At 40.9% G+C, this 15,222-nt stretch overlaps 1 protein-coding gene across 1 annotated transcript; it reads left to right on the forward strand.

The window, feature by feature from the left end:
* The first annotated feature begins 27 nt into the window (after positions 1–27).
* LOC124135053 (sugar transporter SWEET1-like) lies at positions 28–14,000 on the forward strand. Its single transcript, XM_046500229.2, has 7 exons — positions 28–159; positions 5,802–5,892; positions 6,309–6,386; positions 7,495–7,618; positions 10,258–10,419; positions 13,120–13,239; positions 13,693–14,000. The coding sequence occupies exons 2-7, from the start codon at positions 5,825–5,827 to the stop codon at positions 13,795–13,797; spliced, it is 657 nt and encodes a 218-aa protein (XP_046356185.1). The 5' UTR covers positions 28–159; positions 5,802–5,824; the 3' UTR covers positions 13,798–14,000.
* Positions 14,001–15,222: the final 1,222 nt, after the last annotated feature.

Here is a 15,222-nt window from a genome sequence, read left to right on the forward strand (position 1 = left end):
TTCTTAGGTTTAATTTTACCATTCTCGCGAGATTCTGTGAAAGTTTGACGCGGCGCTTTCGTCTGCGGATGTAAACAAAGTCAATTGGCTTCAAGCTGTGGGACCTGACGTGTGTTCCGTAACTCGTGTGCTTATTTCCTGCGGGTCGTCACATTTTGTGTAAGTTTATTAAGAAGTTTCTTGAACGATTGTCTGATCTTCCCCGTATTGTCTTTAGAAATGACGACAATGCGCCTTCTGAAGGTGTCCGGTATTTCGGCCAGATGTTTACTCGAGCAGTCGATATAAACGTGGCGTATGCATTCGTCTTTTTTTTTTGGGGGGGGGGGGGGGGGGGGGGGATAAGTTTAGGAAGTGTACTGATAAGAATTTGATAATAACAGAGGGGTTAAAGAAATTCGCCAATTTGTTACTGAAAAATAAACTTGACTGGAACCCATAAAGATCTATTCTGCATAAGATTAATTCATTGCTCATAGTATTAGTAACCTACAGAGCTGTTATGTTAGACTAAAGACCATACTTTTTGTAATATATGGTCTCTGTTTAGACTAGTGAAAATTGGATGCTTCAAATTCATTGCAACTTAACAGTGCCAATTCATTATGATTGACGGTGACGTGGTCTAATAGGTAAAGTTTTATATTTTCATTATTCATGATACTGAAGGGAGAGCTAACATTGCACAGACGTTTTTATATATATGTCTTACATTGCTCTTTAGTAGTATGTTAGTACATTCAAAAGTTGAATATCTTGATTTTAAGCAAATGATATCAACTCATAATGTAATATCATGTTTTTTTCCATAACTCAAAAGTGTTATTACGATTTTTGGTCATTGTAAGAATATGGATAGAGCGGAGGTTGGTTTTACCGATATGGTAAGGGGGAAACCCAATGCAAATAAGAACATAGTGCATTTGGGTGGCGAGTTCTCTCAAATGTGTCTTCGGTCAACTCTATTACCACAATATGCAGTGTGGCCGTGTTTTTTGTGTAGTGGGTTCGTAACACGGCACGAAAACGCAAACCCGGAAGTTCGCATTTACCGATGAAGGGTGGGTCTGCCGATGACTTCAGTCGGCAATTACCGATAATTTAAATTGAAGTAATTAGTACCCGTGTGTAGTGCTCAAGATATATTTATGAAATCCTAACCGTGTAAAACCCAAAATAATATCAATGTGGTAATGTGACAAGAAGACGCTGATGGACTATAGCTTGTTTCAAAATTCCTAAGATTACAACAGAAACACTTAATATGCTTTGGACACATTTTATTTCCTACGTTTTACTCAAATTCATGTGTTAATAACACACTCAGGCATATTTGTCTTTGTTTGGTAGACCCTGATTTGGCTATTTCTTGTTTCCTGAAATAAGATTATCGTTTGAGGATTGCCTCTCAAAAAAGAGATTTACTCTACTAAATGCTGTAATTATAACATAATTTGTTAATTTTTATCAATGTGATATTACGATTTTTCATCGTATTGTTCGTGAAAATACTTCACATGTTACAATATATATTATATGTTATATATATAAATATATATTAATATATTTATACTAGATCTATAATATATTTTATTTTTAAATGTATTCACATTAGCGCTTTACTCTAGGTATGTGAATAATTTCATCTATTGTAAATCGAGTGAACACAGCTTTCTTGTGAATTTTGCATTCTATTTCATTTAGGGCAAATTTTGTATATATTATGTATAAATCTCATATATGTTAATTTTAGATAAAAGAAACATAAATATCAGTCGTTTCAATTCACTGAATATTTGCATATACAACTAGGACTATCGGTGGTTGAGTTATCGGTAAATGCAGCACTCACGTTTCAAGCGGAGGCCTTTACCGATACAGACTATAACGACCGCCAATGTGGCGGGAAGACTGCATTGTGGGACAGAAACACGTCATCGAGTCCGCGGTTGGCTAGTCTATAAATATCTGGTGGAAACCCAACTTCAGCAAGATGTGATTGGCTTTGGGGCAATGTAGGTCATGAATATTGATGTCGCTTAGTGTGTTAGAGTTCAAGTTGAGGTGAAATTTGGTTCAACATCGCGTCCAAGATTATTGCACTTATATAGCGACGTGCATGCACGTGTGTGTGTGTGGCTGCTTGTACTAGTCCGGACTGATGCCGATTTATAGTGCTAGCCCACTGAGATACCATGTCGCAGTTTAACATGAATACCCCACTCAGACACAGTATACTGACTCCGAGCCAACCAGTCCTTGCTTTAACCCTTTAATGCCGAGCGCCAGACATGGTCACAACAAGTACCATCTTTTAACGTCTTTTGGTATGACACGGCTGGGGATCGAACCCCGGACCTTCCGCTCTCCAGGCGGACGCTCTACCACTAGACCACGGAGGTGGTCTTTAGAGTTCAAGGAGGCAGTGTTGCACATAGATTCTTATGGGTTGATAGTAGATACTTTTAGGCAATCGAAGGTTCATTCCGGAAGAGAAAGTATACTTACTATTGACATACACATTTATGATGGTAAATGTGTATGTTTAACGTGTTTGAGATGAGATTTATAAATCCATCGGTGAATGCCACATCATCGGTAATACCCGCCTCCTCTCTAATAACTTGGTGTGATATTGCTAAAAGCAGCATAAAACACATGTAAAACACACTCACTTCATGACATAAAATACTTCTTTTTCCCCAAGAAAAGTGTATGTCAAGGTGGAATCCCAAATATATATTTGCGGGTCATTATTAGGGAAGTTATCATAAGTAGCGAAAGATGTTTACATTTTATGATAACAAATAGCAAATAAATTATACATTGGGCATGAAAGGAAGTGAGTCTGGCGCTATATCATTTGTTGTGGCTTGGTAGTCCAGGATTAGACACAGCAGCTGATATTTTAACTAGTCCCAAGATTAGTGAAGTCTGGACACTGCGTTAGGGACAAGATGTTTTCTCTCCGATTCTAGTTATCTTATCATGGTCAGGTTTGTTACTTAACATGCTTAAAGCAGTCATCCAAATTGAATTATAGACAATTTTAACTCATGGTGTGTATCCCTGTATTTAAGGCATCTTAATTTGAAGACACATGTGACGATCAAACAAAATATAAAATCACCAATAGCCTCTTAAAATTGGATGAAAGGAGACAAATTTATCAGCATTTTACTCATCAAGGAATACGATTATGTAGGGAGGCCCTTTCCCAGGTTGATTGCACAAAACTGTATTTGGTTATGTACTAGTTTTGACACACACTAAAAATGGTTACTCATCTGCACGATTTTCCCAAAAGCCTTTGCCTTGGAATGAATTTTATAGCCTAAGATTGGCAGGATTGGTGTCATTTCATTCTGTTCGATATATTTCTTTCTGCCAACATCTGCAGCCAGTTTGACGTGATTGTGTTTATTAAACTGTAGCTGTGTAAATACTCCATCAGTACACATATTGAATCATATTGTACATTTAATTAACTTAAGTCAAGCATGCTAGAAGCATGGACTGCTTTTCTCATCACTGGTAAATGAAGTGAACCATGCAAACATAACATGACAATTTATTTGTAACCTATTGTAAAAGTTAATTTCTAGTATGTAAGGTTGGAATAGTTAACAAAACATTTGTTGATTTATTTATTGATGTGATGACTGAATGAATTGTGTAGCGATATTTCTCTAGGTCATTTATTGGAACAGGTTGTATGTAGTAACAGGTGTTCGTAGGCTGGTTACAGACAAGGACACAGTCTTATTGCTCGTTACTGGGCAGTGTGGACAGTGAGCATGTGGCGTAGTGTCTATTGCTACATGTTGTAATCCATTGCAAAGTTTAGTATTAATATAATATAAGCTCTAAGGTATCATGATTCATATTATATTTCGATGAATAACAAAATTAGTTTTTCTGTATGTGTATTAATAAAAAAAATCTATCTTACAGAGCTCCAGATAAGTTTTTGGTGTTGTGGGTATTTTACCCATGCATTTTAAAATCATTGGGTATCTGTAGTGTAATTCTATCTGGTTATTTAAATTTCTGTTACCCACTAGTTTTTACACATGCGGGTATTTAAGTTAAATATTTAACAACACTATTCATCTAGTCCCTGCAAACTGGTGTCATGTGGGTTAGAGAGCTTTATACAACTCACAAATCATGCAAATACCACGATACTTCCACAAGAAAGTGTGATGGCAAATGATCTTGATGTAATTGTCATCGTGGAGTTTGGCAAGGTTGACGGAATGCCCGTTTATAATTTCAAAATAAGTTGCTCATTCGCTAATCGAATATGTAGGGTTACTTCAGAATCTTTTGATGATACACACAAGTTATTTGATACGCATGGATTTTATTTTATTGCATATTTCTGCATTTCTGATGCATATTTTACGCAGATACGCAGCTTATCTGGAGCTCTGATCTTAACCTGTATTCAATCCACAAGGCTACCTTTGAATTTGGCTGTGTAAAATTATATTTTCTGACTTTTTTCTGTCCTAAACCATAGTCATCTTGATAAATGTAAATGTTTCAGCAGTAGAAACTAACATTTTTAGTCCACTAGTCCTTATTATGATAACATATAGCAGAACCTTTAAAAAATGGCAAATTTCTATTAGTCGTTTTGATACCTTAATTATTGGGTAATTTGGCAAGGAATACAGGACTAGTGCCAATTTCTAATCCTGCGTTTCTATGGCAGTGAGTTATTAATTTATGTATTAATGTATATTCATAAATTTTCATAAATCAATACAATATCGACATTAAAACTTATTGATATTGTGATATACATGATATATGATGACATCTCTGCTTTGAAAGTATAGCTCTAGAGAAAAAAAACTAAGGGTCATATGCCATATTTTTAAGATTGAGAAACAGATACATTTTGACATTTTTGTATCCCCATCGCTGAGGTCACACTTGAATAGGGCCATCACAGTGATTCAATGTTAGTGTAAATTGCTTCACTGAGTACAGCGGATCACACCCTTCACGTGTACAAGAGATGGTAAGCCAGTCCATGTATATCATGTATATGGTACTATTGTTAGGTCTGTGACTCTATGGAAACAACATTTAACCTGAGTGTTTTGAGTTTCGGTGAGGTAGATGATTTCTACATTAGCCTATTTTCTGGCTGATGCACAGTAGGATATACAGATGTTGAACATTGTTGAGCATGACATTAAACCCAAGGGTAGATTTAAGAACAAATTTGTATGTAGCCTGCAGGTCTTGCTGAGTTGCTCCTTTCAAAAGTTACTGGCCCTTCTCCAAACTAACTGGCCTAAAACTAAATGTTGGCGGCTGTGGAGTTACCCAGGGGGCCCCGAAAATTTTAGAACCCCTCATCTGTAAAACATCTTTTCCTGCACGCTGAGATTAAATGTTGGCTTCCATTTGCATCATTTTGTGGCGATTTATGAGCAAATAAAGATGTTGTTGTTGTTCACAACATTACAAAATGGCTGCCGGTTGTATCATTCTACCTGTACCAAGATGATCTTTGAGAGAACCATTCACGGGACCTCATCCCCCCTAAATATTTTCTAATCAAAATTACATGATTCACGAGCAGTGTCCAATTTGAAAAATGAAACATACACAGAGAAGGGGTACAATTTTGACTCGCCAGACGGGCCATCTACTATACGTTTCAGCAAGCCTTTTGTAATTTTAACAGTTAAATCGACCCCTGTAAACCCCAATTTGTGTCATCGCCTCTTAATTTGAATTCCCACTGGTGGATGATGTGTTTATGAGTTGTCGTTTTGCAGCAGGTGGTTGGTGAGTTCATGGTATGGACTGGGAGCTGGTGCTGGCATGGGCAGCTACATTATCGTCTATAGCCTGTCAGCTGGTTGGGATGTAAGTATTGCATGATTAGGCAAACACATACATACTTGTGCTGAAACTAAAATTATCTTGACATTATTTAAAACACATCTGTAAAAACTGAAAATAATTTCAAGGATTTCCTTACAGATGTGGAAACTAATGCCAGGTTACCGTGGTTATTGGATTCAGGAGTAAATTGTAATGTGTATTTGTATTGTATAGCTAACCATGCTAATGGTTATTGAAAAGGCATTAAGTCACCAGTTAATATATACTACTCAAAAGAAGTTAAACATTTAAGAACACCCTGTTTTCATATGACTATGTTACATCATAAATATTTAATTCTTTTAGGAAAAGAGACATGAAAAGGGTAATAATTATTCAGGCACAAAACAACTGAATTTGTCTTGTTTGTGTGCTCACATTGATGTGTCTGTTTCCAGCGAAATATGTCTGCGTATCGTGAGGAAGGGCGGAACAGGTGACACTTCTCCTGTTCCTTTCTTTGCCTTCTTTGTCAGGTGAGTGTTACTATGGTAACTTATAACAATACGTCAGGGCTTCAAATCAGGGGTTCCAATCTCATTAAATGAGATCTTAGTTCTTGCTACCACTAAACAAAGATCTGAGGACATCCCATAGTAACACTTGGAGAGCAGGAAATACATTTTAAGTGGTAAATCATCATGTCTTGTGATGTTATAACTTTTATATCAAATTTCGTACTTTTATTGACCAAGTTTATTATGCCTGTTTATTCACCCGAATTCGCTGAAGGGATACGATAATGCTCATCAATTATTTGGACCCCGTTTGTTTTTTAAAATGTCCGGACAGAAAAGTTCACATGTCCGGTAAGCAATATTTTAAGACATTTAAGATTCCCAGTCGGACATGTCCGGTGCACATGACTGTTTCCGGACCCCTGGAGCCAAGTATTATTGGCCAGTTCAAATGTCTTCTGTGATGTTTCAGTGCTTGTATTTGGCTCAAGTATTATTGGCCAGTGTAGATGTATTTTGTGATGTTTCAGTGCTTGTATTTGGCTCAAGTATTATTGGCCAGTGTAGATGTATTTTGTGATGTTTCAGTGCTTGTATTTGGCTCAAGTATTATTGGCCAGTGTAGATGTATTTTGTGATGTTTCAGTGCTTGTATTTGGCTCAAGTATTATTGGCCAGTGTAGATGTCTTCTGTGATGTTTCAGTGCTTGTATTTGGCTCAAGTATTATTGGCCAGTGTAGATGTATTTTGTGATGTTTCAGTGCTTGTATTTGGCTCAAGTATTATTGGCCAGTGTAGATGTCTTCTGTGATGTTTCAGTGCTTGTATTTGGCTCAAGTATTATTGGCCAGTGTAGATGTATTTTGTGATGTTTCAGTGCTTGTATTTGGCTCAAGTATTATTGGCCAGTGTAGATGTATTTTGTGATGTTTCAGTGCTTGTATTTGGCTCAAGTATTATTGGCCAGTGTAGATGTATTTTGTGATGTTTCAGTGCTTGCATTTGGCTCAAGTACTTTTGGCAAGTGTAAATGTATTCTAAGAGCCAAGTATTATTGACCAGTATAAATGTATTCTAAGAGCCAAGTATTTTTGACCAGTTTAGATGTATTCTGTGATGTTTCAGTGCTTGTATTTGGCTAAAGTACAGCATCATGCGCAGTATCTACTCCATGATTATGTCCAACTGCCTCGGGGCCATGCTGCAGTTCCTCTACATCTGCATCTTCTACATCTACACAGTCAAGAGGGTAAGTACACCTTGTCCACAACTGACCCATACACACCAGCAGACCGCATACACACCAGCAGACCGCATACACACCAGCAGACCGCATACACACCAACAGCCTCCATACGCCTTGTCCACAACAGACCCATACACACCAGCAGACCGCAGACACACCAGCAGACCGCATACACACCAACAGCCTCCATACGCCTTGTCCACACAGACCCATACACACCAGCTGACCGCATACACACCAACAGACCGCAGACACACCAACAGCCTCCATACACCTTGTCCACAACAGACCCATACACACCAGCTGACCGCATACACGCCAACAGCCTCCGTACACGTCCACAACAAACCCATACACACCAGCAGACTGCAGACACACCAACAGCCTCCGTACACGTCCACAACAAACCCATACACTCCAGCAGACTGCAGACACACCAACAGCCTCCATATGCCTTGTACACAACTGACCCATACACACCAGCAGACCCCAGACACACCAACAGACCCATACACACCAGCAGACCGCAGACACACCAGCAGACCGCAGACACACCAGCAGACCGCAGACACACCAACAGACCCATACACACCAGCAGACCGCAGACACACCAACAGACCCATACACACCAGCAGACCGCAGACACACCAACAGACCCATACACACCAGCAGACCGCAGACACACCAGCAGACCGCAGACACACCAACAGCCTCCATACGCCTTGTACACAACTGACCCATACACACCAGCTGGCTGCAGACACACCAACAGCCTCCATACGCCTTGTTCACAACAGACCCATACACACCAGCAGACTGCAGACACACCAACAGACCCATACACACCAGCAGACCGCAGACACACCAGCAGCCTCCATACACCTTGTCCGCAACAGACCCATACACACCAGCAGACTGCAGACACACCAGCAGACCGCAGACACACCAGCAGACCGCAGACACACCAACAGACCCATACACACCAGCAGACCGCAGACACACCAACAGACCCATACACACCAGCAGACCGCAGACACACCAACAGACCCATACACACCAGCAGACCGCAGACACACCAGCAGACCGCAGACACACCAACAGCCTCCATACGCCTTGTTCACAACAGACTCATACACACCAGCAGACTGCAGACACACCAACAGACCAATACACACCAGCAGGCCACAGACACACCGGCAGCCTCAATACACCTTGTCCGCAACAGACCCATTCACACCAGCAGACCGCAGACACACCAACAGCCTCCGGACACCTTGTTCACAACAGACCCATACACACCAGCAGACTGCATACACCATTGTACATACTGGCCTTCCCTAATACAAGCCAATAGACATGCACATCACAATAACCCTTTGATATTTTGATAGGCTAGAATGCAATAATACTAGAATGCAATAATTCCAACTTAGTAAATAATGGGTGGCCAGAAATCAGTATTTGATTTGAGTAACGTCTCATACGTTATCAACCAAGTCATTGAGTCTGACGACACGATCCACTTAGTTGCTTTTCCATTGCTTACAGCAGGCACCATACTTGTGCTCATGGTTTTCACTAAAGTGGGGAACATTATTAGACCTGCATCACTTTGAACTTTCCTCCAAAATCAAGCTGACATGCTGTGATATAACTGGAATACTATTCAAATCGGTGCTAAACTCACTCACTCACTCACTCACTCACTCACTCACGACCGCCTCCGTGGTCTTGTGGTAGAGCGTCCGCCCGGAGAGCGGAAGGTCCAGGGTTCGATCCCGGGCCGCGTCATACAAAAAGACGTTAAAAGATTGTACTTGTTGTTACCCTGTCTGGCGCTCGGCATTAAGGGGCTAAAACAAGGACTGGTCGGCTCGGAGTCAGTATACTGTGTCTGAGTGGGGTATTCATGTTAAACTGCGGCATGGTATCTCAGTGAGCTAGCACTATAAATCGGCATCAGTCCGGACTAGTACAAGCAGCCACACACACACACATACACGTGCATGCACGTCGCTATATAAGTGCAATAATCTTGGACTCGACGTTAAACCCAATTTCACCTCACCTCACTCACTCACTCACTCACTCACTCACTCACTCACTCACTCACTCACTCACTCACTCACTCACTTTTACCAAGGGTCCCCAGTAGCGCTGGGACGGGTGGCTTGGGTACTCGGGCGGGTGGGTACTGAGCAGGACCTGGGTACCCACAGGACTACCCGGACCCGTGGTAAGTCACATGATATATTGTTGAATGAGAAAAAATCACTACTATAACTCCGTGGTTACCTACAAATTGCTAATGTTCGGATATCTTTCTGACTATAGGCAAATTCCTTCTGACTATTTTATGTTTTGATGAATGATACAGCTTCAGTCAACTTTAGTGTATGCATGACCAGATCGTTTTATAGGTGTATCTAAATACTTTTTACAAGGGGTACGGCGAAACAATTCCTAATCGGACATTTTGTACCCAACTCTTGAGACCTACAGTGGGTATCCGGGTAGGGTCGGGTAATAGGGGGTAGGGTACCCGGATAGTAAATTTGGACACGTCCCAGCCTTTGTAAATCCCTGAAACTGTTGCTTCCTAAGATTGGTGGCCTAACTAATCTGTGTGTTTGTTGTCTCAGGGCCATATGCACAGACTCATCAGCATGAGCCTGTGCCTGCTGTTTGGACCACTCATCTACATCCGATACTACCAACCGGATGATAACATGGCTGCCGGCCAACTCGGACTGTATGGTTGTTTCTTTACAGTGATCTGTTATGCGTCGCCCCTAGCAACAGTGGTGAGTATATCTACATAACTGAGGCAACTACGGAAAACTGACTTTTTTGCAATGTTTTGTCCTTTTCAGGAATACATTAGACTTCCTCAGAGGCTGATATTGGCCCTAAGTCTGCAGCAAATGTCAGCTAAATTAAAATAAAAAAAATTCCAATTGATGGTGTTATACTTGTGTTAGGGTTTGTCAGGGTGGCCTATGTTTAATAGATAAGAGGATGAATATAGAGGAAGAAGCATGATTGCTTACATTATGGCTTTGAAGTCTTTGATAGGCATTTAGAAGTTGGAATGAATGATGTCATGCATGGAACTTGTTCGGCTTCAGTTGTCCAGCGTGTGGTGTGCGTTTTCCACCATAATCATCTCAGAAACCACTAAACCAATGAAGCAGAAATTTCACCTACTTGTATGCATCAATGATTGTTTAAATCTGATGGACTTGTTTGATGGATCAATGGAAAGCAGCTGAGTGTTCACAGATGACACATGCTACAAAAGTCAAAACTAGTCTTTTGATGTAGACTTGACATGTCAAAGGTCAGGGCCAGTTGCAGTCTATATCGTGTCTGCCAGCTGTGGCTTTCAAAAAACTGCTGGACACGGAGGCAATGAGGGTTCATGTCATCAGACCCTGGGGAATAGTGGCCCAATCGACCTGTGGCAGAGTCTGTTTGTTTCTTTGTTGTGTAAAAAATCGAATCTGGACAAGACAATACAGTGTTTGACGTCATGGGCATTGATCCACGCAATTGGAATACGATGACATGCATCAACCAAGTCAGCGAGTCTGACCACCCGATCCTGTTAGACACCTCTTACGACAAGCATAGTCGCTTGTTATGGCAAGTATGGGTTGCTGAAGTCTTATTCTAACCCGGATCTTCACGGCTGAGTCCAACACATGCCCTCAATGTTAGATATGGTTCAAATGTGCTGATTGAAAGGGCCAGGGCAGGCATTATGCCTAATGGGAGTGATGTTTGACCTCCAATGTGAACCGGCTAGTCCTGCCCACACAATCTCACTACCTCTGCCGAATCTGTTTACTTCTTGTATGCGACCCGTGAAGATCCAGGGTAGAATAGGCCTTCAGCAACCCATGCTTGCTGTAAAAGGCGACTATGCTTGTCGTAAGAGGCGACTAACGGGATCGGGTGGTCAGGCTCGCTGACTTGGTTGATGCATGTCATTGTATCCCAATTGCGTGGATCGATGCTCATGATGTCAATCACTGGATTGTCTGGTCCAGACTTGATTATTTACAGACCGCTGGAATATTGCTGAGTGCGGCATTAAACAACAAACAAACAAACAAACAAAACTTCCTGTATGCAGTTTGGTGCTGTTTCATGTCCATGCCTAAACATCTTCCATCTTCACGATAAAGCAAATAATCGTGACTCGTCACTGAAGCCCGCAGTTCTCCATGACTGTGGACATGATACTGATGATGCTGTAGTCGATGATGTTGTAGTCCGTCAAATGACACCTTGAAGAGGCCATCTGTCCAGAAGACCTACCTCAAGTAGACAGTACCTCACCATCTGGGCTAACATCCTGCACAGACTTTTTATGGTGGATGCTGTAGAGGTTGCTGTGGTGGTTTGTTACTGTAGATGATCAACCAGATGTAGTGGTCCAGGGTTAGGGTGATCACTGGATCTGGGGAATGCATATGGTCCCTTGGTGTTTGTAATGATTTAAGAGTCTCGTGAAGGTGCTTGGGAAACATAAACCTACAGCTACGGCTACAGCCGACCTGGATTCCATCATTCCCTTTAGTGCACTCAGTCGAGGCATGTGTTTGATGTTGTGCAGCTGCCCAGTTATAGAACACAAGAACATCTTGTTTGTTTGTTGTTTAACGCCACACTCAGCAATATTCCAGCTATATGACGGCAGTCTGTAAAATAATCAAGTCTGGACCAGACAATCCAGGGATTGACATGATGAGCATCAATCCGCGCAATTGGGATCAATGACATGTAACAACCAAGTCAGTGAGCCTGACCACCCGATCCCGTTAGTAGCCTTTAACGACAAGCATAGTCGCTTTTTACAGCAAGTATGGGTTGCTGAAGACCTATTCTACCCCTGAATCTTCACGGGTCACACAAGTACATGAAAACCCTGCAGATTTATAGGCCTTGTCTTCATGTGCAGATCGCTCACGTGCAATGGTCACATGTTTTGAACATGGATGTATTTTGACGAATTTGAATGTTTGTGATATTTTGTGTTCTAGTTAAATAAACTTGGGTCAAAACTTACTTACATTCAAATATTAGAACACTCTTCCTGAACACCTCTTAAATCAACCTACATTTGTGAAACATTTGGATGTGGAATGTAGTATAAGTACAACTAACTTTGTTGTTTACATGTAAGTTTGATGGGGCGGTCAGGTAACCAGGTTAAAGTGTTCGCTTGGCATGCCGAAGACCTGGGTTCAATTCCCCACATAGGTACAATGTGTGAAGCCCATTTCTGGTGTCCCCCACCATGATATTGGTGGATTATTGTTAAAAGGGGTGTAAAACCATACTCACTCACTCACTGCTACAGGAAATATGTGTTGTTGGTGAAGGGCATCTGTGGGAGCTATGAGAAGGAGTTTGTCCATCACTTCATGACCTACTTCCCCCCTGATTTGTGTATAAAGCACACTACAAGTTAAATTCAGACAATATTTTCTTTGCAGGCACAAGTTCTGAAAAGTAAAAGTTGTGATTCCATATCAGCCCCGCTGTGTGTCCTGAACTTCGTGGCTGCAGTAGGCTGGTACTCGTACGGCCAGATCATCAAAGACGTCTATGTCTCAGTGAGTGCTCTAATACTTCCTTGGGCAGTGGCTTAGCCTAGTGGTTAAAATCATGTCAAAGAACCGTGTTCGATTCCCTACATCGGTACAATGTGTAAAGCCCATTTCTGGTGACCCCCACCACGATATTGCTGGATTATTCCTAACAGTGGCATAAAAATATATTCATTCACTCACTCACTCTAATATTTCCTGTAATATTCACATGAACAAGATTCCAAAATTAGAGTAGGTCTTCTTCTAGATTGTGGAAGAACCGTACCTAAGGTTTGCAAATGTCAAAAATATGTTTATGGTGCTTACAAACTTGGCTTTCATTCTTTGACATCAGCTACTGTATTTTAATTTAGGAAGGCCATTGACCTTATATATAAGGACCCATTGACTTTCATGTTTTATTTCAGCCACGGAACTGTATGAGGATTAAGTGAGTTTTTCTTTTTGTTTTTTCAGTATCCTAATGTGATGGGGATTGTTCTTGGAGGTTTGCAGTTCGGACTGTTCTGTGCCTATCCATCAAGGAGTAGTAGTTCCAAGACGACTTCTCTAGACGTGTGACACTAGCAGAGTGATACTCTGGACAAGTCATACATGACCTGTGTACATTCCTGAGTCCTGTTCCCCAAGGCAACCGCAGTGCTAAGGCTACTGGTGTCCTAATTTAATCTCAAAGTTTTGGAATAGAAATGGAAAGTTAGGCTAGCCTGTTACTCGAAAACTAAATTGTGCTGAGGACACTTCAAATTCAATTGAGAGCTATAATTCTGAACCAATTCTGCCGGAAAATGTTAACATAAACGTCTTGTTCAAGCAGGACTAGGGGGGGGGGGGCGGGTAGCCTAGTGGGTAAAGCGTTCGCTCGTCATGCTGAAGACCCTGGTTCGATTCCCGACATGGGTACAATGTGTGAAGCCCATTTCTGATGTCCCCTGCAGTGATATTGCTGGAATTATTGCGGCGTTAAACCATACTCACTCACTCACTCAATCAGGACTAACTACAAAACCTGAGGACGATGAAATAAGGTTCACATTGGTTTTCTGGATTAGTCTTAAACAAAATATTCCTAAGGCTGCAGAACCATGATTGTTTTGTGGAATAGGACTCTTGAATTGAATAACAGAAATGATGCGGTTCAAATAAGTGTCTGGTATAAGCACAAATATGTTGGACATGTTGTCCTGACCAAATCATGGAGTGAAAGTTATGATTGTGTCTTTGTCAGGATCTGGTTTGGAAAGCTGCAACATTGCCCATTCTTCTCATCCTCCTCTTAATTCTGGTGCAATATTGTCAGTGCTGAAGTTGACTACTTATTGAATTTGTTTAGTATTTGCCCTGACAGATATTTATTTTGGTACCACACGTACAGTCCCAAGATGTAGTCTGAAGGAGACGACAATGTATTTGTATATTTGACAAGCAATTGATTGAAAAATTGTTTGGAGAATTTTTTAAGTGTTTTACATCATGAAGATAGTATCAACAGATAAGGTACAACATATTGTACACAAAATATTGTTATTATGAAGTAGATTTTAGATAGTTTCATTCCTCTTAGCAGGAATGTGTTGTTAAGTGCATACAAAGTCCCTTTGCATTTTTAGTTGAATCGTGTGATGGGAAACACTTCCAGCACTTGTAGTCAATACTCAGTGCAATTGGTCATGTTCAAAGACATCAAATAACCAGTCGAGATTTGTGCCATATTTATAGTGAGTGCTGATATTAGTAAGGTTCCCCAAATACTCCTTAAAGAGAGGCTGCTTGTCTGTTGTCCTGATCTAGACAGGCACTTTGTCTACAAATAGATATGGCAGACTTGCCAGGGCTGCGTTGTCAGGATCTAGTCTCGCTACATGTCTCAAAATAGGGCTGTACATACATACATGTCTAGATAGCAGTGTTGGAAGTGAAGTTTTGTTTACACTACAGTCTTGTCATCTATCTAATGCACATTGTTACTATTAAATACACATTATT

Source organism: Haliotis rufescens, unplaced genomic scaffold (assembly GCF_023055435.1).
Source record: "Haliotis rufescens isolate VD_foot unplaced genomic scaffold, xgHalRufe1.0.p SCAF_10, whole genome shotgun sequence".
Classification (NCBI taxonomy): Eukaryota; Metazoa; Mollusca; class Gastropoda; order Lepetellida; family Haliotidae; genus Haliotis; species Haliotis rufescens.

Excerpts from the sequence above, each read along its gene's own strand:
- LOC124135053 (XM_046500229.2), top strand. The coding sequence starts at position 5,825 with ATGGACTGGGAGCTGGTGCTGGCATGGGCAGCTACATTATCGTCTATA. Across the intron at positions 6,387-7,494 it reads TTCTTTGCCTTCTTTGTCAG|TGCTTGTATTTGGCTAAAGT; the intron begins GTGAGTGTTACT and ends GTGATGTTTCAG. Across the intron at positions 10,420-13,119 it reads CGTCGCCCCTAGCAACAGTG|GCACAAGTTCTGAAAAGTAA; the intron begins GTGAGTATATCT and ends TTTTCTTTGCAG.